The sequence below is a fragment of the Lates calcarifer genome, linkage group LG21, assembly GCF_001640805.2.
Source record: "Lates calcarifer isolate ASB-BC8 linkage group LG21, TLL_Latcal_v3, whole genome shotgun sequence".
Taxonomy (NCBI): Eukaryota; Metazoa; Chordata; class Actinopteri; family Centropomidae; genus Lates; species Lates calcarifer.
Genome location: NC_066853.1, coordinates 8,898,726 through 8,925,255, shown reverse-complemented (window position 1 = coordinate 8,925,255; position 26,530 = coordinate 8,898,726). Strand labels below are relative to the sequence as shown.

At 40.9% G+C, this 26,530-nt stretch overlaps 1 protein-coding gene across 5 annotated transcripts in view; it reads right to left on the bottom strand.

Annotated features, from left to right (window-relative positions):
- The window catches only part of gria4a (glutamate receptor, ionotropic, AMPA 4a), a 93,989-nt gene that overhangs the window by 52,216 nt on the left and 15,243 nt on the right, over nucleotides 1–26,530 (bottom strand). For all 5 annotated transcript variants that reach the window (XM_018681612.2, XM_018681610.2, XM_018681605.2 and 2 more), the window contains exons 3-5: nucleotides 4,775–5,014; nucleotides 1,478–1,530; nucleotides 1,048–1,179 (exon numbers count right to left, since the gene is read on the bottom strand). In XM_018681612.2, the coding sequence (XP_018537128.1) occupies nucleotides 1,048–1,179; nucleotides 1,478–1,530; nucleotides 4,775–5,014 (425 nt within the window). The remainder of the gene's footprint in view (nucleotides 1–1,047; nucleotides 1,180–1,477; nucleotides 1,531–4,774; nucleotides 5,015–26,530) is intronic.

The following is a 26,530-nucleotide window of genomic DNA, read 5'->3' as shown; positions in this document are numbered from 1 at the left end:
AGTTTGTATGTGAGTCTGTGCACGGGTGTGTTTAGCTGTGTGCGTCACTGAGTTTGTCAGATGTGCAGACAGAATCAGATGTGATGACAGGTGGCAGAACCAATGGGATGTTACACTGAAACCTGAGTCAAAGGGCATGCACACACATACACCATAAACACACAGACATAGACATACATCTGCGCCACCTGTCAGAGCTCAGGACTCAACCATCAAGCAAGACAGATAATCTAATGAACTCAGACAAGTGTAAGGTGTCAGAGTGTGAGTCTTCACATACTATATGTGGTTGTGAGTGTATTTATGTGTGTGTTTGTGTGTGTATATATACTTGAAATCTGCATCTGAGTGGACAGTATGGTGTTTTTACTGTGATAACACACTGATGTGGCTGTTGGGGAAGCCACATTTTTCATTCTGCATTATGAACTCCAGGGGAAATCTCAAACCTTGTTTTCTCTCCAGATGTCAGAAAGCATAAGGAGTGCTGTGGCAACTAGCTGACTGGAGCAGACAGCAGGCAGACAGACACCAGTAATACAGTGAAGAAAAAAAAAAACCATTATGCAGTACTACAATAATTAGTAAAGTAATACTGACTCTAATTGTTTAAAATTTTTCTCACAGGGTCTCATTTTCATTACTTACCACAGTCTATTCTGTTGACTGTGCTTTAAGCTGGTAATAATGTATCACTGTGGTGTGGTTATACCTCATTATGAAATGTTAAGTGCTGTTAAGTCCAGGTCAGTGATGCAATCTCTGCCCTGTCTGTAGTAATCGCAGTGATAGTAACAGAGCCACATAAAACTACAGTGATCTCATGATCTAAAATGCTGCAGGGTTGTTCAGGTTCCAGATCAGAGTCAAATATCTTCACGTGGATTGCTTTTTTTTTTTTTTTTTGGTTTTGTGATGTGCTGTAGCTCGGTACTATGTTGTGCTTAGTAAATGTACTGTGCAATGTAGGGGTAAATAACCACAACTAAAAACTAATAATACTGTCTATTGCAGCTGCATGGTTAATTTTTGGTTTAATAGTATTACCTGTTCTAGGATGCTCTGTAGTCGCTCAGGCTCCAGGTCAATGACATATTTCCTCTCCTGACGTCGATCCAGGTCCTCTAGGAGTCGGCGATACGCTGCCTCATTGAAACTCTCCACACAGATTGCACTCACCTGGGTTAAAATACATGTACATGCATGTGTGTATATGCAAACAAGAAATGTGAATATGCATATGAGCACAAACAGCATGTAGGAATAAGGTCATAAATACAAACCACAAACAAGTTAACAGTGGTGTTTGATGAATAAATGACAAAAACCAACATAATAATTGTAATTGTGTGTATGTATTGTGTGTGTGGTTGTGTAAATTACATATGTATGCCACATGAGATCATGAGTGTTCTTATATGTGTCTTCATTTGGCCTGTTTCCAAGAATGTGTGCGTGTGTGTCTGTGTGTCCTGACCTGCCATCCGTTCTGCCCTGCTCTCTCCATAATTGCCTGCAGTATTGCATAACCTAGACAACAGAGGGTGAGGGAAGGAAAAAAGAGAAAGAAATAATTAATGCTGTACCAGGTGGAGGCTGTGGCTGGGACATGGAGTAATTATATTTTGGAATTTTTGCAGGTAAAAGTCCCATCAGTATTTGCAAAATCTTTTATTTCATCTCAATGACCACGATATGATGCATTAGATGCTTAAATCAGCAAAGCGTTTCCAGGTGTGCATTACTTTACTGCAGCTTCATCAGCTCACATTGTTTACCAAAGAAATACTCTAATGTCTTCAGAAGTGGAGGTAAAGCGCTTAGCATGCCAAGCAACGGTCCTCTCTTGAATGTCACTTTATCAACCAGACCACAGAGCTTATCAGGACAAAGAGTTATGAGCCAAAACAAAAGACTGTCAGTTTCATTTGGAGTGATACTGTTACTAGTGTTGCTGGTGACATTTTTATTGAAATTGAACTTCTCATTGCTTCTTTTTAAGTAGTGAACTTTGATTCAAATGCTACTCATCTGAAAACACAGCGCCGCTTATCAATTTTATAGCCTGGAACAAAACACAGAAAAGGAATGTTCTTTTTCTACAAAATGATAGAGTACAGCTTTGAATGGAGTGAGTAGGCCTCATGGTGCGATATTAGATGAAGTTAATATGATCCAATGAGCAGCATTAGATTGAACAGCTGTCTAAATGGGTCAAAACAAGTGGAAAAAATGACAACAATGAAGAACAAGTCAATATTACAGTAATAATATTTGATAATATTGGCGCACAGTTAGCACATTTTTGTCATAATGATTGTTGTAATCTGTATCAAACCTCCAAATATGTTGTTAACGCAGCTCTGAGACAGAAGGGACATGGGATGAAAATAAAATAAAAATATGTCCCATGTGCACACACACAATGAAAATCACAGAGCCACACAGTAAATGACGCATAAAACACAGTGAAATAAAATCAACACACATGTATACAACAACACAAAATGACACACACACACACACACACACAGTGTAGTGCAACAGTACCAACTGTTACCCTGTATTTTCCATTTTTCTGGTGAGAGCTATTTACTGCCTCAGCTAAAGGAAAAAGCATATCTGAAGCCTCAGTAATCACAGCGTGTATGTGTGTTAGATTTATGTGAATCTGTGTGTATTATTGTGGTTCACATTGCAACGAGTCTGTCTTTCCAGTCTCACAAGCGATGTTGTAAATAAGTGAGTCTAAATGATTGTATCTGTGTTAAGGGTTAAACTTGACTGTGAGTTGTGTATGTGTATGTGTTTTGTTTGTACCAGTTGCACATATATTAATTTAAGGGATGTTCACACATTCCTCATTTGTATGTGAATTTATGCATGTTGTGGTATGTGTATGCATTTGTATGTGTGCGTTTGTGCATTTGTGTGTGTGTCAGTCAGCAGGCTGTCTGTGGAGCAGAGCAGAGCAGGGAGCATAAAACAGATCACAGCGTTACTGCCCATTTTCCAGCACATTACCGGCAGCAGGGCCTGATGGGAGCCTATAATGAAGGGCCCTGCCTTGGCCAAGTCACGGGTGAGCACAGCCCAAACTCTACGCATCCATCCTTCGCTCCATTTCCCCCTCCTTTCTCTCAATCTTCACCCTTCCTCCCCCCTGCAACATGCTACTGTATATCCCCAGAGGCTTGTGATCCTGTCTGTCCTCTTGCTCCTCCTTTCTGTCCTTTCTGTAACACCCCCCACCCCCACTGCCTCCTGCCTACCTCCTCTTCCTGTCTCTTCCCCTGTCACCTTGTTTGTCTCCTCCTCCTTCGTTGTTGCACCTGTCATTGCCGCTTTCTCTCTTTTTGGCTGTACCACCAGCTTGACTCACCTAACCTGTCTCTCCTGCTCCCCCTCTTTCCTTCTCTTTCTCCCTGTGCTCCCCCCTGGGTACTAACCCAGACAACCTGGGCCAGAGGGAGGCTGGCAGAGGCACAGACAGAGCACACACAACCACACAGTCACACACATATACACACACCACGCAGCTCACTGATTCCCTAACACGCCGCTATTCAGTGGTCTGGGGACTCTGCGTCATGTTTGACCTGTGTTTCTCTCCCTGTGGCAGGGAATTAGTCTCTGTTTGTGTGTGTGCCTGTGTATGTGTGTGTACAAGAGAGACAGAGAGAGAGAGAGAGAGAGAGAGAGAGAGAGAGAGAGAGATAACGTGCCAAGCATTCCCATGATAGTGGTTAGGGGCTCAGGGCGTCAGCTGTGCCTGCTTCACTAACTTACATGCACTGCAGGACAGGATGGTTAAATTAAAGACAGGTGAATGCTGCAAAGAGTTGAGGCCAAAACCTTGTTTCTGGCTGAAAAGTGCCAAATTACGCCTTTATTTCTGCATCTTTTTATCAGGCAGCTCCAGTGATTCTGCCTTTGTACTTTTTCCAATGCTAAAACAAGGCTAAATTTGGGAGTTAAATTAAGGCCAAATAATCCAAGATGATAATGGAGGCAGAACAAGATGATTGTGACTTGATGATATTCTAATATTGTTCTCCATGCCTCATTCCAAATTAACAGCTAATTCTTCATGCAAAAAAGTGTTTTGAACCTGACTAATTTGTAAATCTATTTTAATCTTCCATAACTGAGTTTTGAATTTAGGCCCAGAGATCGGAGACAGCAGGTATACTCAGTTAGCTCTTGTTAGCAGAGCTCATGAATCTCTTGCAGTGCCATAAGAACACAATGCTGCTTCAGTTACTATCAATTGGACAAGAGTGTACACTATAATACTGAGTTACAGTCCCTTTTGTATACTTGCATACCCAAATCCCTCTTTGACCTTTTTCTTTAAAACCAACAAGAACAGAAAATGGAGTAGAAAATAGATGAGCCTTGCTCATACACTTACTTACAACAAAATAGTGCTTCTGCAGCACTTGTGGAATCTAAAACTTAACATATACTCACTCCAGACCTGCATTTACCTCCTTCAGTCTGTGAACCCACTGACTAATAATGACTTATCTATTTTTTATTTTGTACTTTCACATTATAAAAGGACCAATCAGCTTCAAGGTCCAACAGTAATACTGAGTGAATCGTTGATTTCCCTGGATGTTTCTACTACTTAATGTGAAAATTTCTTCCTGAGCCCTTCACAGAATCACACATTTTTGTTGAAAAATACATTTAAGCCAGTCAAATTGTGGGGCATTTTTTCTTTTTGTAACACAAGCTATTTGTAGACCCAGTTAAAGCATATAAGTACCTCTATCTGTGTCGTAGAGGAAGACAAATCGGCTCCAGTCGTAGTGGTCCAACAGTGATAGCAAAGCCCCTCTGATGGACGGCCGGAGCTGCAGGGTGAACTGGCCCTCTCCTTCAGTGGGGAAGCTGGGCGTCACAAGGCTGATGTGCAGGGCCCCGCAGAAGGACGTCAGCGTGTTCACTGAACGCTTGTCGTAAAGGCCGAAGATGGCAAAGACCCCCCTTGAATACTGAGAACAGACTGATGGGAGGGAAGGGGATCGAGGGATCGGGATGGAGAAAGGAAAAAAGAGGATTAAAAGGAGAAATATTAGGAAACACAAATATTGAATTTGAAAGCGTTGCATTTGCAAATGATCAGAATAGAAAAAGAACAAATAAGAGGATGGAACAGAGAAAGACATATGGTCCGTAAATAAATTCACACTGTGGAATCAGGGTAAACATGTCAACCATTTTAATGAGCGACAGCTTCAGCCTGTGTCCGCAACACCCTGTCACTCCTAATTAGATCCACAAACACCACTCTCTTAGTGGTGTGTGCAAGCATTAAGTGTGACTAGTTTACCAAAAAAGTGTGATGAAACTGTGATAAATATTTTTCACTTAAGTGTTGTTGAGTTTCCTCCGAAAAACAACTTTTATTTTATCTAAGACATGAGACACATCCCTTCCTGCTGCCTAACATACAGACACATGTAGTCAAGTATAAGCCCACACATCTGCACACACAAATGGAAATCAGACTACCCTGCAAGCCCCTGGCAAGCAATTTAAAAATTTTCTTACCTGCATAAAATCATTCCCACTAGCCAAAACTGGCATGGCTGCTTATACAGTTGTTAGGGAAATTACAGTCAAATAACCCCACCTGCTTAGAGCTTAACATCCTTAAGATCCATCCATGCACATACACAGACACACACGCAGATACAAAACCCTTGACCGACTAGTGAGCTCACTTCAAATGTGAAGACATTTTCCACTACAACACTGCAACTCAGTCTTCAAACACCCTCAAGCTTTCAACCATGAGAGGCTGACGTTCTCCACTATCTTGCTTCCACAAAAATCTCCCCTCTGCTTGGTTTGTCATTCATCCGTGCGGCTCGACCAAAAATATGTTTGAACAAGAAAAAAAAAAAGGACTTGGTGTGTAAATCAGGGAATACTGCATATTCTGACAAATCAACCAAAACATGCTCACAAATGTGTCACTCTCTAAGAATTAAACAAGTGAAGTGGCTAAAAGTGTGTGTCAACTCATTTTTTTCTCTTTACACTATTTAATGTTTCTCTTTGTCTACCTCTGCCCCCCCCCCCAAACACACACACACTCTCTCTTTCATCCTCTTATTTCCTCTCCTCCTTTCACTCTTTAGCTCCATTCATCCTTTCAGCTAGATTCTTTCAGGCAGACATGCTTTGAGCCTGAGCTCTACCCTGCGTCATAATTCACTCTCCAGCCTGTAATACGTCACACTGGAGTAAACAGTAAGACAGGAGGACTGCAGACTTTGCTTTTGGCAACAGCCGGCCATCACCCTGTAACCTTTCCTCTCCTTCTTCCTCTCTTGATCTCCTTGTGTATCACGTCATCTCATACCTTTTCCTCCCTCCTCTGTGTGCAGGGCAGGCACTGCATCCATCCTCTCTCTTTCAGCTTCCGCCATCCACTTTCCTTCATCTCCTCTGCCTCTCCTCCTCTATAACTGCCTCCTCTTTCTCTTCCTCCCTCGCCTCCCTCCTCCTGGGACTCAGAGTAATTCCATTATCAGCTATAAGCCTCAGTGGGGGTAAACACTGAGGGAGATGCAGCTTTGACGGTTTGGCTTGTGGCAATTAAACAAAGCCGAGGCCCCTGCACCCGGCAGGCGATAAGGCAGGGATTTAGTCTCCGATTATGACAGGAGCTAAATGTCTTCAATTCAGAGTACTAGCATACTACGTACTTAGCATGCATCATTCAGCAGAAGCTGAGTCATGGTGTGCTCATAGTCAACACGGACTCCTCCAAGATTATTTTTTTTACAACATTTCCAGGTTTTATTTGATATGTCACAGCACATACCATCATGAAAGATGGTTATCGAGATGAGACTGTGAGTGATAAACTACTTGATGACAGGTGCTATATTTCACTTAGACACCAGAACAGTCTAGTACCTAGAATGCCCGAGGATGCTAAATCAGTGAGGTTGGCGTTATAATTAAGTGCTCAGAAGGTGAGAGAGAATGTTCATCTAAAATCAAAATAACAGAGAAACGATAAGGACTGTAGCAAAAAGCAAGTACAGACAGATATTCAAATTGAAACACGCAGGGAAAATTATACTTGGCATTCATTCATGATGGCAGCTTACTGATGAAAAATGGCTCTTGGCTGAGAGAAATGACGTCCTTATACTGTCTAAGGACAAAAGAAAATCAACATACAATTGAATTTCTTTGACAGCAGTGTCATGGCAAATGCCATTCCCTTGCTTCTGTGTTTTTGGGATCAGCTGTTATAAGGAACAGAGCAAAAATATGAAAGCAGCAGAAAAAAAGCACATGTGAACTGACATACTGGGTAATGGTCTGGAAAGTTGCTCCCATGCCAACTGGTAACTCTCTGTCTCTCTTCTTTTTATATGACTAAAACTACTGTCCTAGATGCAGTTTGTGACATCACTGTCACCCATCTCCTTGGTCTCCATCACAACTTAAGGAAATATTGACAGTCTTAATCCCTAACCATTCTATTTTTAAACAATACAAAGACATCTGCAACCATACACACAGGCCCAGAGCACGTAACAAAAACCATGATATATGTCTCATTCCTCCTTCATCCACTCCTTCCTTCTCTGTTGCTCTTCTCCATTTCTCACCTCCTCACTCCCTTATTTTCTGTCTATGCCTTCTGATCCCAGCTTTGCCTCTGACTTTTTCACTCTCTGTCTCCCATGTTCCCCTTTCTGATGTACGTCTCAATGGGCTTATTTCTCTGCAACCCCCTCCACCTCCACCACCACCACCACCACCACCACCACCACCCCGCAGCAAGGCTGGAATGTGCCAGACAGTGGCGTCATTGTAATAAAATGTGTGCTAAGCTTGCTTCATAAAGCTTTAATGAGAGGAGGGGACCAGCGGCACGGTGCATCATCGCCACAGTAAAAGCATCGGACACAATAGGTCTCCTGGGGCTTCCTCTACCTCTGCTTATCGTTGCCCTCCCCTCTCTTGTTCTCGCAGCATCTCCATATGTTCGATTTTTGTGTACAATCTCCTGTCTTTTTCGGGTTCTTAATTGCTCGCTCTGTCTGTCAAACCTTTCTCTCTCTCTGTGCAGACCTCTCCATAAATCTCTTTAAGACATCCCTTGTTTATCTGCAATACTCTACACTGAATATCCAGCCTCTGCATCCTCCTCTGCAGCTATCCCACCTCTCTCTAATTCATTTCATTTGTGTCTGTTTGGAAAGCCCTTTATTTCATGTTTTTCAAATTCAAATTTGTCCAAATTGCGTAATGAGGAAGAAAATATGTTGTTTAAGTAATATAATACTTTACAGACTATTATCTTAGCTCTCTTTGCTGCTAAGGTGTTGCTTTCCATAAGTCTGCTCTCTCCCATATTTCCCCCCTCCCTCCCTCTTTCTTTAACTCTCCCAGTATAGTGCTTATGTCTCTAGACTGGTTATGCATCTCACAGGACAGCAAGAACAGATGCTCAAAGATAAACCTGCTACTGATTTCACTGTCACTGCACTATAGCGCAACACATATATGTGTTTTGAACACAGAAAACAAGCATAATCACCCCACCCTCCAACACACACACACACACACACACACACACACACACACACACACACACACAACTTTCAGACTTTCTGGCCTGACACTGCAGTTACTTCTCACCCATTAGTCTGAGTAACGACCCTCTAGTTGCAGTGAGACTCTCTAGACAGCCACAGAAACACTGCAAAAATACTGTGAGCTCTCATTACCAGCAGCTAAAGGCCAAGATAAAGGAAGCACCTGAATAAATGAAGAATACAAACTACTTTAAAAGCCATAAGGTGTATTTTTCCTGGCATTGCTCGGGGGCTACCTGCAGTGCAGCACAGCGATGCCTGCAGGGTGAAGGCAGGTAAATGCTAATAATAAGCTTTATGAGCTTCATAATTAGAGGGAAAGATACTGTCCAATGACTTGCACTGACATTTCACATTTAAGCCATTTACAGTAGCAACCCCTTGAGAAGTATATAAGCTTGCATACACTTTGTTTAGACTGCAGGCAAATCAGATCTTTAGAACAGACAGTCCACACTGTTCTTTGGAAGTGATCAGATCAGATTTGGAGCCTATTCCAGTTCACACTGGGTGAGAGGCGGGGTACACCCTGGACCGATCACTGGTCCATCACAGGGCCAACATATATAGACAAACAACCATTCACAGTCACGTTCACACCTACAGGCATTTAGTCAGCAATTAACCTAACCTGCATATTTGGACTGTGGGAGGAGACCAGAGTACCCCGAGAGAACCCCCGCAGGCACAAGGCTTTTGCTGTTCAAATTTTCTAAAATCCAATCAATCTGGATATAATGTGGATGTGCAAAAATAAATAAATGGATTCGAGCAATAGAGAAATGGTTTTGCAGTTGCAAGAGTGGTAAAATTGTGCACAAATACTACAGGTTTAAAATGACCAGAAGGGGGAAGCTTAGTGTGCAAAATTTAACCTGTAACAACTCTGAAAACTTTTTTTCCCCACAGAAAAAAAATTACACTGATGAGAGACCAGAACAATTAGGCAAAAGTCACAGCACTAACATTTTATGACCCCCATCACATACAAGTAGCTACTCATGTCACCCTTGGTTAATGTAATAATATTGCAATAGCTGCTGTATGAAGAAAGATGTACTGCTGAGAGAGTTAATGACACAACATTTTTGACACAAAAATCATAGAGCTAAAAACAAATTGCAGCTAGCTCTCACAGATTTTATCCACATTTTTGTCTCAGTATCTTTCTATAAAGTTGGGAGGGGGTGGAGAGGTCACTATTTCAATTGAGCCACTGCCTCTCATATGTGGTTTGTTGAACATTCAATGAACAAGAATGGGGAGCTCTTTGTGACTCAATGATTTCAATGGCATAGCTCTCACTAGGCTGATGGTACTTGCTCGCTGGGTAACACTGTCTATTTTTTTTCTAGTGTTTGATAGGTGCTCTCAGCTCTCCAAAGTAAATACAGACAAAAGATCAAGTCTGGAGAGCACTGATAAACCAGACAGAACATTGTATATGTAAGTCATGTACAATATGAAATACTGGCTAAGGACTTACTACGCAGGAAATTAAATTCTTGTAAGGACTAATATGCGCAGCATTCCCCAAAAAGTATGGTAAATGCAGTTTCCGGCATCTGCTTTAATCACTGATAACAACATGTGAGGATCCAAGAGAAGCTTTTTGATTTAAACCTGCAATTGGGGTTCTTGTGTGAGATAGTGAAACACTTGTTTTATACTGACAACGGCACCTGAACAGTGTTGAAGAGAAGCATTATAAAGACAAGACAGAAGGCAAGGTCTGGAGATCAGTAGTATCTGGCAGAGAGCACAGTCACTGTATAGATTTCATATTTGTTCCTCTACACAATAACATGGATTATGGCACAATGGAGCAACATCTCAGAAAAAAAACACTGGTACCTCAGAGGTTAGAGAGGGAATTTTATCAAATATGGTGCTTGTAAAGTAATAATAGAGGGTGTTTTAACAGGTAAAATATCAATACAAATGACTAGCTACAGCTACCATTTCTTTGCAATAATACTTTGGTCTAGACTTGAAATAGTCTAACAACCATAAATGCAGAGCTCAATTGGGGAATGTTAAAAATGACAACAGGCCTCAAATGTGCTCATCAGCAGCATTATAAAGGCGAGATAAAAGAAGATAAAGCTTGACAATCAATAGTCTGGCAGGGGAGTTCAGCCACCTTATGGATTTCATATCTGATCCTCTCTAGTAGATCACAGTTTACAAGATAACTGTGCCGCAATGGCTTCATCAACAGGGCAGTGATTATTGAGAGTGATTGTGTATTGTGTGCAGTGCTGTATCAGTGTGTCTGGTTCGCTGTGCTTGTGAATGAGGCCATTCATCCCTCTGTCTGCCTCCTGTGCGTCTATCTTCCCCTCTTTCACAAAACTGCCTCACGCAGAGAGGAAAAGGGGGCTTCAGTCGTTCTCGGCGAGGGGAGGGAAGAAGAAACACAGAGCGAGAGAAAGAGCAAGAGAGGAAGAGAGTAGTTCCAAAACACACAAGGAGCTCTGACAGTGACGAGAGAGACCGCACTTCTGCCAAGAAGACACTGCAGAGAGAAAGCAGAGGTAGGGACAGGAAGCAGGAGAAACTGGGTACTGGTGGTAGACACACACACAGAGGTAGAAAGAGAAAGTGAGGAATTTCCGCCCTGCCAGCCAGCAAAGAAATAGAAAAGGCTGAAAATTAGTCCTTAAGAGCTGTCTGTGTGTGTGTGTGTGTGTGTGTGTGTGTGTGTGTGTGTGCTTGTGATAGAGCTGGGTCATCAGAAGAAAGCAGTACATAGACACACATTCAGGTAGAGAATCACACATTCACATGAATAGAACCTGGAATACGTCTTTTTCTATTTGGCGCCCGTGTCTGAATACAGGGCTGAATATGGGGTCAGAGGTGAGAGACAGCAGGAGAAAAGGCTCCTGGATGAGACTGCCACACTCCACTGTCACTTCCTTATTCTCTTTGATTACACTTTTCACTTCTCTGCACCTGTTCTTCCTCCCTCCCCCCGACTTCTCCTCCAGGCCCTTTCCCTCAGGCTGCATGAATAAAGCTTCTAAGAGTAAGAGCTCTGATTGGGGAAAATGAGGACAGGTACCCGGGGGGGGGGGGGGGGGGCATCTCTATGGCCCTTGGTGTTGACGCAGTTAGTGAATATGCTGACATATGGCTTCCTCCCTTGTGAAGTCAAGTCAAGAAAATAAATAAATAAACAAATAAAGTATTTTTAAAAAGGAAATAATTGACAATCAACCATAACACAGTTCTCGCTTGAGGATAATTTAAAAAATTACAATTTTTTACAGTTGGCTGTGAAGAGATGTAATGAGAATTTCAATAACAGTTACAAAGTGAAATAAAAGAGGAAGGCTGTGGGTGTGTAATGGTTTCCACAGTCTATTGTTCACAAGGGTAAATGTTTAGTATACAAAGGAGATAATTCTGGCTTTGATCTCTCTCATGTTTAGAAGTAACTTACATATTAGTTTGTTTTTCTTTATTGTGGTGTTCTTTGAAATCTCATCTACTCTTCTCTCTGATTGGTTTTTCCTCTATTGATCAATAAAGCCAATGTTATATTGCCATATTGCAAGGGGCAAGGTTGAAACATTTGGTAATGGACATATCTACAAATTGTATATAAATATAATACATTTATAATATATAATAAATAATACAATTTCCACTGGAAGCAATTAAATCATAAGGGAACATTTTAATGGTTATGTTTAGGCACTCACATATTTCTGCAACCTTAACCAAAGTGCTTTAGTTGCATAAATCTATACGTGCTGAACTCAGAATGTGGACCCATGTCTCTGCTGCTATGTGTTGTACTCCCACTGTTAGTAGTTATAAAATAATGCTAAACTTAGCACATCCATCACTCGAATAAACATTCCTTCAGAAGCGGCAATTCTGTTTTTTCTTACAAAATATATTCATATAAATTGATTTTGTGTGCCCACAGTCCACAGAAATGCATCTATCTTTTTGTATCTCCTGTCGTGATAGAAAAGAGCTGTCAAATGTATGCTGCAGAAGCCTTCAGCCCAAAAAAAGAACAAAAGTAGAATCTATTGTCTTTTATTTTCTGCTTGTATGGGCAGTGAGATTGATAACTTAAAGACAGGCATAACGTCTGGCAAAAACACATCATTCAAGTAGAAATAACATTTTTCTGGGGAAAAAAACTCTGCTTTATAGATACCAAATGGGTGGCAAGACTGTGAAATTGACATTTCATAAATAGCCATTTTTGGATTTCTCTCTATAATTTTTTATATCCTGTTGAGATGTGGTGTAAAGCCATGCCCTTTATGGAAATAACAAGCTTCAAAAATTACATCTTAATACTAAGTTTGTGACATTTCTCTGCATTAGTCAACAGTGAAATTGGAGAGTGACAAGAAAATGGGAAGAAGGGAATTACATGCAAAGGCGTTTGAACATTGATGTTGGTTGTAACTGGTACTATCTCAGTCCAATGAGCCATGGATATGACCAATCAGCACTTCTGATTCCTTTTCTGTAAAGTCATGAGGAAATGAACACATTTTGGTGACATCTCATTAGTGTCTCTAGTTCATATCTCTTAGCTCAGCACATTACTTGGAACATCAGGCTCGTCTGGCACAGACAATCACACGCACAGTGACAGAGTTGGGCCTGGTTGTTGCTTTTCCATCAAAATGACAAAGAAGTAATACCCACAAAACTGCTGAAGTCGAGTATTCTAGATATTTCCTGGGATTGGAGTCTCCTTTAACCAGTGACTGTCCTACAAGCCTTGAGTTGCAGGTGAAGTAAAATGCTTCAGTCCAGTATCTACTGCCTGTTAAGCACATACACCTGTCACAACATTTTAAGATGATTTCAGGTAATTAACCACAAGCAGAGAACCCTTGCACTAAAGCTGTGATATAGCACCTAAAATAGACACAATGGTGACACCTTTTTCTTAACTGGCATGTCTGTCAGATTATGTTAAAAAAAAAAACCTGTCTTCAAAATGTAGTCTTGCCTAGTGCTCCATGTTGTGTATACCACGATGTACCAGAACAGCACTTGACCACAGCCTAATAACAGCAGGATTATCTGTTACCTTTTAAGCTCACTTAAATCAGAGAGGATAAGAAAGGGTACGCTATCAGGATCCTTGAATGATGAGTTTGCTGGTAAGCTGACAGTGGCTGCCCTGCACATTTCAGTGACATTGTTATGGAAATATTCAGTTTGGTTCGTGACATCCAGAAAAGTGATGTGTCATCATGGCAAGGGATGATTTTTGTTAAACATTCAAGCAGCAGTTACAATAAGCACTCCTGACTTTCTAAATCTCTTGCCCTTTAAGGAATAAAACAATGCTCGTTATCATGGCAACATTATTAAAAAATGTCCCGAGGACCTGTGCTCGCTGAGGCGTGTTATAAATCTTGTAATACTGAACCTGGCAAAAAGAAGCTCACGGCAAAACTGTGGCTCAAAGTGTATCTGCTTGCAGCATGATACACCAGTTAAACATGCATTCATACGTGCACACACACCCGCACATGCGCACATTTGGAGCTGCATGTGCAATATTGCCAATGTGCTGCAGAAACTTTGCCTCACCAATGAGGTCTGCAGCCACAGAGATAAAAGATAGAAAGAGGGAAAGAGAAGCAGGGAAAAGATAAGAGAGAAAGAGAGAGGGGAAACTACATGTCACCTGTCATAGTGCTGTGCTGCATACCCCTAGGACATAGCCCTTTAAACAGGGCTAATCTGTGTGTGTGTGTGTGTGAAAGAGAGAGGGAGACATTGAGAGTGAGAGAAAGAGAGAGAGGAACAGAGAGAGAAAGATGTGACAGAGAGCCTTTTTACTCCAGTCATCTTTAAGCACTACTAACAGTAGCTAAAGCCCTGCGGGCCTGTCCGGTACGAACGCAGTCATTTATCACACACATACACACGCACGCACGCACACGCGCGCGCACACACACACACACACACACACACACACACAATATCAAAACCATTCATCACAGCAGACAGGAGGAGAAGGAGGAGAAGAGAAGAAAGTGAGGAAGGGAGGACTCATACTGTATGTAAGTACTGTGCTTTCATCTCCCTTCACACAGAGAAACCTGCTTTCCTGTAGTATGGCATACTTGGCATATGCTCTTCTCTTCTGTGATGTGCTTTTTTATTTTCTTCGCCATGCATAACCCGTCAGCTTGTCAATTCCACACCCGGGCCCGGCAGCCCCATTCTGCTCAACACGGTTTACCTATAGGCATTTTTGAAGCTGATGCCTCTGTTTCGACATGCCTTTCTGTGATTGCTCCTTAAGAGTGCCTAAAGTGTTCTGTGCTGTAATTCCACAGAAAGCTAACTAGGGCAAAAGTAGATACATTATTACAGAAGTGTGTATGTAGCAGGAGGACTGGGAATATAAAGATATCAGTTAGCACCAAATGGTCTCTTCATGTTGTATCATAAAGCGCAGTTCTTCAGTCTCAGACACATAATATTTCCATTCACAACTATAAGCTGATGGAAAAAGGAAACAATCAGCACTCCTCTCCAAGGGTCCATGTTTTGTTGACCCAATTATCTTGTTGAAACATCACCCAACTTCGTCCCTTGCTCCCATCGGACATGAGTTGTAATTCCTGCAGCAGCTACAGGTTTTTCTCACTTGAACATAAACAAATGTCATTTTTGAGCATTTGTTGAAACATGTCATGCTGTTGTTTTTCTTGGGAGGACAGTCTAGAAACACTGGCTGCAATTTGGGGCCAAATTTTTTTAGTAATTTCAACTTTGAATGCAGCAGTGAGGATTTGGATTAGAGTCCAGTGCCAAAGGTACAGCTGCATCTGGTGTGCTTTCCACAGGAAAACAATAGCTCAGTTTTACACCCGTAATAAACAGCAAGTCAGAGAAGTAACTCAGAGACAATGATGGTTATTTGTCTGATTTCCTGTTTTGGCTGGGAAATAGCAATGATCTAATCTCAAAAGTTTTTCTTGCAGTGCCATAGAACAAAGCCCTGACTACTCAGTGATGCATAATGATGCAGACAGTGCAACAGATTGAGAATCTGCTGGGAAAAAAATTATTCAACTTTCTCTTATAATGCGACTACTGTTGCCTGTTGTTGTGGTAAAAAATGTAAAAATGTCTCTCTGTCACTATCACTTTCATTTTATTTCTGACCTTGCCTCTTCTTCTCTGACAATGAAATATATGGGTATACAATGGTCAGAGGGAGAGAGAGAGAGAGAGAGAGGGGAAGAGACATACTGAGTGTGAAGTGAATGGGAATGTGGATTCCCAGTGGACCAGAAAGATGAGACAGAAACACATCTAACCAAAAACTGCATCTGTGCACAACTCTGTGTATTTAAAAGTGTGTGTGTGTGTGTGTGTGTGTGTGTGTGTGTGTGTGTGTGCACGCTCTGAACGTCTATCCTTTCCCATCCTTATAACCACAAGGAATGGAGGAATATTACTTGATGGAATGTCCTAAAAAGTAATAAAAATATGTCCTCGTCGCTGTGTAGGTGTGTACGTGTTTGTGTGTGTGTGTGCCCTTCCAGATGAATAGGTCCACAGTGATTGAATGTGCTCACAAGATAAACAGAGCAGTAATTTAACAGAGGAAATGACATCCCACCACCCATTTCTCCTGCTGTCTCACTCCTCACCTCGCTATTCCTCATTCTTCCTTCACTCCATCACTCTCCTGCTTGCCTCCTCTGTCTTCTTCTCCATCCCGCCTTTTCCTCTGACCTCTCAGCTCTACTTCTCTTTTTCTGAATTCGACTTGTTTTGACATGTTTTGGTCAATTCAGTTCAATTTAGTTCAATTCATTTCAATTCAATTCAATTCAATTTAATTCAATTCAATTCAATTTCATCAGAACACAGTACACAGTTGGGTGGCTGCAGCTCAGGAGGTACAAACAGGTTGACTGGTGATTTGATCACCGGCTCCTCATGTCCTTGTGTTGAAGTGTCCTTTAGCAAGACACTGAACCCCAAATTGCTTCTGATAGCCAGGCATTACACAGCATTACACAGCTGTCAGCTACGGTATAAAGGGGTAGTTTGTTTCCCCATTTACACCGCTACTTTCACATTGTTCAAATCAAAAGCTAATCAACTAACAAGTGCTTAAAACGCAGGTCTGATGCATTTAAAAAATCATCATCTATCATCTACCAATGCTACACTGCTCTTGTTTTTTTACAAAATGTGCAAAATGCATAAGGTGCAGTAGCTTATGGAGTTTACAGTATCTATGCTGCTGTCTGTATATGAGCTTTGCCTGGAAATCCTGACAGTGCATAATCTGGCAAAACACAGGGCAAAAGAAATGATATAACAAAGTATTTAAAACCTGGAGGAGACTAAGGAAAATGCCATACACATATACAATAAGTGCAATAGTCTGAAAAGCATCATTCATTAAGTTTTGAAAGCATTTATTTTGGACTGAGACATTTTAGTTAACTAAAAAAAATATAACTGATGTAGCCTAGTCTGACAATTAAAGATATTTGTTTGAATTGATATAACTGGTGTTGTCTGTTTTTGAAAATGTATTTCCCAGATGTTTTTTTTTTGTGCAGTGCAGTTCAGCTGTAAATGCGTGCATGTACACAGTCAAGCTGTGTGTTTTGAAGCCTCCCTCACTGGCCTCATTACCTCCTTGTTTGTAAAGAAAAAGATGCTTGCTTCTTAAAGTGCTAAGAGCTGAGCATATTTTTACTCAATGTGCCAGTGTGATTAAAGTTAAAAACCAATTTTACCCAAAGAGCTTTGTGCTTCCAGTAGTCTCATATCGTCTCATAGCAACAGTAGGAACCATGACTAGCACTTTCCCCAAGCATCTTCTGAGTGTTGCTGCTGGCTAAAAAAAGAGGTGCTTGGTGGACACAGGCCCTAAGTGCCTCATAGCTCTTAGAATGAGCAGAGGTAGCTATTTAATTAGAAGTACCAAATCTTATTTGTTTTTGTGTTTATTCCAATTCAGTGGTATGCCTCCTACTCCCACAGACACTGAATCACTGTAGCGCTGTTCCTCAGCTGACGCTGCAGGCTCTGACCTGTTGATGAGTTTTTTGTACTTAAATTTACGATACAATATGAGTTCTTTTTTTGAGGATTTAATCAAACAGTGTTTCATGCAAGTCTTACTAGACCTTACTTCATGAATTAAATTACATACATTATCGGATATAATTTGTACATTAGCAGTATATACTGTACAGTGTAAAGAAGAAACAAAACAAAACAAAATAGTGAGCACATAATTTTTATACAATAATACTAATATTACATAGCACCATTAGGTATATAGGCTGACATTATCTGCACTTGCTGGTTTATTGCACAACTGGCTACATAAATTGCTGTCATACTGTTATGCACCAATGTGTACCACTAGGTTGATCATTTTCAAAGACAAAATTTTTTCACAAGATTGTGAAACATCCAACCAAATGTCAAAAACTGTGACCAAAACTGCATTCTCTCAAACAAACCACCAGACTGTGGCTATTGCCTGTGTGTCTGCTGAGTTCCCAGCCCTGGGTAAACACAGATTGCCTTAGACAGAAGGTTTGGGAATCCAAAACCAACACATTAATCATTAAAGAAAACTTGTGAACAAAACTTGTCTGGTAATGATGTAGTTGTCTAGGATTAAAATGAGCTCCAGACATCAAGGAACAATTTGGCCAAATGGGTTAAAAAAAAAAAAACACATTGCTTAGCATGACAGCTGACACTAATTATCAAGTGAGCACTGAATAATCGTGCATAATTTTCAAAATTATAGGGTGGCTAGTTGATGTATAGTAAAAAGCCTGCTTGATAATATTTCAGGTTGATTTTACAAGTAACTTTGGAGAGAATATGCACTGAGTGAGACTCCAATCTGTCCATTTTGTCCCCTGACATTATAGAACATATTCTCATGATATAATGTGTTTAGAGAAGAAAATGGTCACAAATAAGCAGTCAGAACCTTCAAGAGTGCAAGTCATCATTAGATGTTTTTGGTCAGATCTGATGTTCAAATACTATATTTCAATGGGCCAAAAGGCTATCAGGATTGCTTCTGGAAAGTATTATTTGGTGTTTCTATTGTGTCTTTGTCTCGCTACCACATCACTGCTGGAAGCAGAGGAGAGTTAGATGATTATTACAGATAAGTAATGCACAAGACTAATGCTGTGTAGGTTGGGGATTTCTCTTCTAAATTTTCTGAATTACCATTGCTTTCTAGTAACTACAACAGATGGAACAACACAAATATGACTTAGAAATTGAAAATGATAATAATATACTAGTCTTTACTTTTAATAAACACCTTTTTGTGCTGCAGGTAGGCGTGAAGGATAATTGTAGATCATTGGTGGTAATATTGTTTATATTTTATCTTACTCCTGTCTGTTTACAAAACATTGTCACTGCCTTGATTTTTAATTGGTATGCACTCTCCACACAAAACACACGGACTGATTAATACTTAGCATGATGTAATTAGCAAAAGAGGCAATGCTGCCAGATATATCTGTTGTTCCATTTATCTCCTGGACTTTTAGAAACCAGTTGGCTCACAAGGCTAAAAGTGAAAAGAGAGAGACAGTGGAAGAGTGTAAGAGAATGGGACATTTCCTCCTCTGTGTTCCTCTGAGTGTAACTACACTTTCAGTTCCCCTGGGAGTCTGCACACACAGACTCACTGCAGGGCAGCAGCACAGTGAACAGTCCTTGTCCCCAAGCAAAAAGTCAACCTCTGCTGATGAAAGCTAAACAGACACACAAACGCACACACACACACAATCTGTCTTATTCACCACTGATGTGTGTGCTCATAAATTTCCCTCTTCCCTCAAGACATTTAACTATAACCTTAGATGAACTTACTAACAAAGTTCTCCTGAGACTCAACCTTACCAGACCAAACCATACACTAAGGACAAAGTCTTTTCAGTTTTCTGCAGGAACCTTCCCAAGAATTTCATTGCCCAAATGAGCATTTAAACCATAGTCAGACTGGCCAGCGGGCATACCAAGACAAATCCCAGTGGGCAGCTGCATTGGTGGGCCAGTAGACCGTCAAAAAATCCATAAAGTTTTTTTTACCAGCCCTGTCAGTCTCTTTCCTGACCCTCTCTGTGTGCCTGTCATTCAGGGTGCCCGTGAGAGCTTGCTGCGTCCATGTTCTGGGACTGGGCTCACTGTCCAATCACATCCAAGTTTCAACACCCCCAGGCCAGTCCCAGAGGATAAGTCCAGGGCTGAATTTCTTTCCCAGACCTCCCCTGACTTAAACTGACCTCTAGACCATAACTGCGAACCTAATCTATTTCGTACGTTGTCCTTGGTTTGCGAGTGCAGTTTTATGTTGCCCTTTCTCAGTGAAGGGATAATGAATTGGCTCCAAAAGTCTTTTGTGGCGCCCCTAAAGGTTGCTGCATGCTCTTCAAACCCCTTTCCTTTACAAAACATCTCAATTTACATTTTAGCCTTTTGCTGAGGCTCTCATTCAGAGAATTACAAGTGAGGAAGTAGAGTTTCAGCATGATGGTAAAACACTTCCAGCAACAAGACATTGGAAACCTGGGGTTATTATTATAGAATAGTCAGTCAAAATGCTGGGCTAACTCTAGTGAATTAACCATGCAAAACATGTTTAAATGTCAAAGGAAACCCAGGACTGTAGCCAGAGGATGTCTGGTTCATGTGTGGCTGGGGGATAGCAATGAATAGTTTTTTAAATTCTCTCGACAACCACTGCTGAGGTGCCCTTGAACAAGGCACTCAGTATTTATTGCTCCAGTGAAGCTGCTCAGGGGCCAATGATACAAGACAGAAAAGGTTGTACAGAAACCTCCAATGAATGACTAAGCGGGGCCACATAATTAAAAAATAAGGGCATTGCCGGTTGACTTGCTAGAGACAAAAAATATAAAGAAAATGGGTAAATATTTACAATCCAAATATCTGCACCTTAGTGTGCACCACTTCACATCTTCTCTGAGAATCACAGCTATGAACTAGAGAGCTGAGCTGAAGTGTAACAGAGGCTAACTGAGAACAGGGTCAAAACTATGAGCTCCTGGAAAATAAAATCAAAGTTAAACTTTTCTCCATGAACATATTCACATTATATACTTTCATGTAAAGCTAACAGTTATAGTTACAAAAGAGAAAAGAAACTCTAGATGTAGATAATTCAGTGTTCCTGAAATTAATGTGAGGTGAGAGTGTCTCGTTTTAAGTGCTGCACTTCTTCAGTTTTACTCAAACTAGATAGACCAGATCCTGAATCATTGAAGGGGAGTTTTTAAATGACCATTAACAATGACAACCAGCACACTGACAAGTGATCAAATGCCCATGTGCATACTAGGCCTGCAACTTCTGTAATTACTGCAGCTATTGTACAGGTTCTGTGTTTACAGTATGAGTCACAATACACAGCTGTGGACACAGCTTTCACTTTTGAATTTCCCTTCACACTGTGTTTTTTTCAAAGATTTATTTTTTCTTCTTTTTTTATCTAATGCAGAGGATTTGCCCAATGAATACAATGAAAAAAGTTTATCAGAGACGCACAGCACCAGAGTGTCCTAGTTAGACAGCTTTCTGACAACACAGTTCCCCTTGACAGAGAAATTCTGTAAAAAGACTTGTTAAGCAGGTTTCCCTTTTTCAGTTTAGACATTGCAGCAGTTATTATTACAGTTTTTAACATGTAGTACAGCCACAGTGAAGACACGCATGTGGAACAAGCACATAAAAGTCCGAGAAAAGACACTAATAGGTGTAGTTCAGCCCTGTGAGTTCAGTAAACGTAACCAATTTACAAGTAATTGGCTTAGGAACTTGGGCCAAACCAGTGACAAGGACTAGCGGAAGACTGCTGCATGTCAGCAGAATGCTTCTCACTAATGACCAAGTCTGTTTAACAAGGGCTTTGTCATTATAAACCTGGCTCACTCAGCTAGGGGTTACTTATTATCTATAGCATAGCAAATAAACACACATACAAATCATACTCAAACCAGCATCAACAACTTTCTTTTTGCATTTTGGTATGTGGTACTCATATCTTTTTGTATCTTAATTGCAGGGCTAAACTAATTAATTGTTCGGTTCTCCCAGATAAACAGTGTTTCTATGTTATGCAGTAACATTCCTGCACAGGCATTTTCCTGTAGCAGAAAATCATGCTATTTACATACACCACTGGGCTTATGCACTGTACGCCCATCATCACACATGTGAAGATACACATTCAGAGCTGTATCTGTACATCAAGCTTTCAGGAGCTGTGTTTGATAATGACTCAGTCTCTTTCATTCTTGAGGCTAAGCTGTTTGTATGCAGATAACCACAAACAAACAGGGCGGATAATTGCACACACAACATGAAATATGAAGAAGAATGTGCAAAGACATGTGTGCTATATGAACAACCACTTAGATGGATGGTTGGATGAGCACAAATGCAGGAACACACATACATTCATTCTTCACATACATTCAGTGAATACTGTACTTTGCCGCTGATACACTGCCTGAGAGAAAATATCTCCTCTTGTTACAATTAATAACGACAGACATATTTCCTAAAGCTTACTGAATAGTTAGCATCACATGAGTCTATTCGGTATCTCACTCTCCCATCTCTAATTTTCTCTCAGTTGGCAGCATTATATGTAGCAAACACTTAGAAAGTCAAGGGAGTTCGAAACGCAGAACTCCTCTCATGAAAAATACATTTGCTCTATAAAAAGGACCTACAATCTATACCCTCCAGTCTTTTTGAGCTGTATCTACAAAGCTGGAAATGATCTGGATGAGTACGCAGAGTAATGACACTCAGCATCTCTAATACTATCGGACATACTGTGGTCATCGGTCACCTGCACATTCTTTTCTTAGATGTTTTGGACTCAAAAAGAATTTTTAAGAGATTATTAAGTTATTGAGTTATTAGCTCTTCATTTCTTTAGTGATTTTTCCAGTGTGTCACATTATTGGTACGGTTCCACAGACTGCAACATGGATTTGCGCCAAGCTACAGATGCATTAATGATCAATGACAAAATGTACATAAGATGGACCTTATGACCTTATGAACTGGATGTAGCTCTTTATCTGTGCACTGTATTTGTCTGTGTTCGGGGGACTTTTTTGCTGCTATTTTAACAATTGGATTTAAATAAGAAGAAAATATTACTATGAAATAAAACTCTGTAAGATGTTAAATCTGATCATTCATTTCAATTTGAAACATTACAGCCCTGCAGTGCAAAAGACCATTATCATGGGTAATAATAAGTTCCTATGAGTCTGGCTGAAGCTTGTGTTTGAAGCGCTATCCATGGTGCTGACTCTTTAACCCATCCCAAAGAGGAACAACCAACCACCACACTATCTGAAGTCATCAGTCTCTGACTTTGGTGCTGGCACACAGGGTAGTGAAAGGAACTGTGCCTTCTTACCTCCAAGCCATGATAAAACTGTAGCTCTCTGAACACGCTTTTAGCTGTTTATTTGAGAGGGCTGTACTTCCAATTTATCTAGCTTTTGTTCTTTTTAAGCTTGAATACACTTAGTGTGAGTCGTCACTAATTAATGTAATGTAATTCATCTGTGTGCATTCAAATGTACATTCAGATAACCCCTGTGCTCTCTCTACAGTTTCCTTAGTCTCTTGACAAGAATGACAAGAACACAATCCTCAGTCACTGTTTAAGTTTAAAATAACAGTGCTTCAGTGTGTTGAGTAAGTCTTTCTGTTCAGAGTTACCACAACTTAAGACTTAAAGTAGCTCTGTGCTTGGGTCCTCTTCATCTTCAGTCACAGTGTCCCTCCAGTGTTAACACTACCACAGTTTGGTATGATGTAAAAGACTACAAATAATCCATTATTAGTATGAAAATACAGCATATACAGCTACATGCCATGTCACAACAGGGGCATTAATATGTGATACAGATTAGGAATAAAAAAGACAATATGGCTCAATGAACACCTACAGGTGTGTTATTTTTCTTTTTACTACTATCTACTTACTAAAATATAAACAGCAATTATTCTAAATTACTAAATTCAACCCTGCATGATCCTGTGGCCATGTACTACAGAGTCTCAGCCCCTCTCTCCCTCTGCAGATCTAATCTCCCTCTCTCCTTCTCCCCAGACGACTGCTCTGACGAAATTACCTTCCCATATGGAGAATATTACTCCAGTATGCCATCTGTACTATCATCCTATCACCCCCTCGAGCGTATGACCGTGCGTGGGTGTGTGAGTATGTGTGGAGGACTAGAGCCTGTGGGAGAATGCGCGAAGAGAGAGTAGGACATGTGTGTATGTGTGTGTCTATATTCATGTGAATGAGTGAAAAATGGTGGGGAGAGTTGAAGTGCATGTGCATTGGTGCCAGCAGCTCACAGCCTGAATAACACTGCCACGATAAGACGCAGTGTAATAATCCCCACCTAGAGCTGATTGTCATAGTTGATGCTCTTTGTCTGTGGGAGTGTTTTTATGACACTGTCACTGTCTCCCAAACACAATAATCATTTCATGCATACACTACAGAAAAAACAGCATCTTCTAGAATGTCAAGCAGACAACAATATGTGTTATATCACACAGCACGTAAAACATTGTTTATCTTTCACCAAGAACACAGATGTCATTACTTAAAAATGGCAACATATACACAAATGGAGATCTGTACACAAACACACACACACACACACACACACACACACACACACACACACACAGCTGTAAACTGTATCTCTTGGTGAGCTGAAGAGTTGCCTTTCTCTACATTTCCTCTCCCTCTCCCTCCTTCTCTCACCCTCCCTTGTCCCTTCTAACTTCAAGCAGACACCAAACACATTCCTGACCCAAATCTTTCCTTTCTAGTCTCACCTACTGCCTTACAAACACCAAAAGCTGTCTGAAGTAATATTCCTCTCCTCTCCATCTCTAAGAAAGAAAGCAAGAAATAGAGACAGAGAAATAAAGAAAGAATAGAGAGCAAAATTAAACACAGAAAAGTAATGGGCTCTGTCTTGACACACCAAGCACACTCTAGCACACTGTTTGACATTTACCTATGGGAGTTCTATATGTGTAATTACTAACTGTACTTTGACAGCCATTGCAATCAAGGGCTTCAGAGCGGAGCGTTTCCCTCCAGCTGCTCAGTCGACAGACAATAATAGCTGCTAATGAACAGTATTTAGCTACTTGAATTAAAACGCAGTATGTACTGCAGACAGATGGATGGATGGACACAGACAGGCTATAAACAGAAAGACAGAATTCTAGAAATACATATATGTCTTCTTTTGGCATTCTAGATACGTACAGAGACAGTCTAGACACCGCTAGATTAATGTGGAACGGACAGCGAGCAGTGCCCTCCACCTCGAGAAAATCAGAGGGGAGAAAAAAAACAACAGCAGTGGGGTCCTCCAGGCAGTTGGTGATCCCATTTAGTAAGCACCCTCTGGTGACTCCTCCAACTAAAAGGGCCCCAGATGGGAAGGCTTTGACCTTGTTTTGAACTCTTTTTGCACTGCCAAGAGGTAATGTGGATGCTCAGCTAGTTTACATTTCCCAACTCAGTGCCTCTCTAAATGGAGACATTGCAGCAGAAACAACGATTGAGAATGTGTCACTGTGATTATCACACAGACAAACCATAGTTGACACACACAGTTTGACATGACTGTTTTTCATAGTACGGGGATGATTATTCTATTCTTAAGTGGGGGCACACTCCACTGTTCTAAATTAGTCCCCAATCAAGTTATATTGTGAGGATGCTGTTATGATCTGCTTTACAGTGAGAGGAAACTCAACTTAAACCGTGGTGCACTGTCAGTAAAGTAAAGTAATGAGGAGTTGTAGAGTCCTTGAGTGTTAATGCTGCCAATGTCACGGCTTGTGGAAATTTTACAGTGAGGGTCAAGGGAGGAAATACAGTGATCATTAAACACAGCTTGTCCCTTTGCCTCAAATTCATCTTCCCAAATTTACTTGACTAAAAATAGCAATACCACAGTGTAAAATTACTGAAACTAGCCCTCAAAATATTACTTTATATGTTACTAGTACATGTAAGCAAAGGAATTATCTATACAGCATCACATCTTACAAAGCGATCATGCTGTATATTTAGTATGTAAAATCTTTAAGCCCCTGCACGGTCATGTTTATTTATTCATGTTTCAGTCACCCCGCAGGAAAAGATACAGGCCTCTCCTATGCTCATACACTGATGTGAAAGCCCAGTGAGACACACGCTGGATAATTAACACTGCATATCCAAGCACCAAGAGTCTGCAACTTGTTTCTGAAGCAACTCCTGGCCTTCCTTCACTGTTCACTGTGTTTTGCTTTGACACGTTTCTGTATGATCAGAGAAGTAAAACTACTCAGGAACCTCCGCCCTTGTGAGGCAGCGAGTGGTGCCATGTGGTGCTGTGCCTGACTGCCGTCTCAGAAGTAGGAGAGTCGGGAGGCTGAACGAGAAAGATGTAGCTCAGCCAGGAAAATCCTGCTGGGTGTGAAAAAGCACACACTAATCATAGGAATGCAGACAATTGCAAATATCCTCCTGACACAGACATACAGACTAGTTTGCGGTTCGTATTATGATACAGGGATTTTCTTCATGTTTCTGTACTTGTGAAGATGAGGAGGCAGACACACAGAGTGCTCTGAGGTAAAAATAGAAGCAAGGGAGTGTCCATCCATCACTGTGACTGTCTGAAGAGCCAGATCGATTGTGTGTGTGTGTGTGTGTGTGTGTGTGTGTGTGTCTGTGCATGTTATTTGATGCACTCCACTACCTCAGCAAGACGAGCCAGAATGTGAGT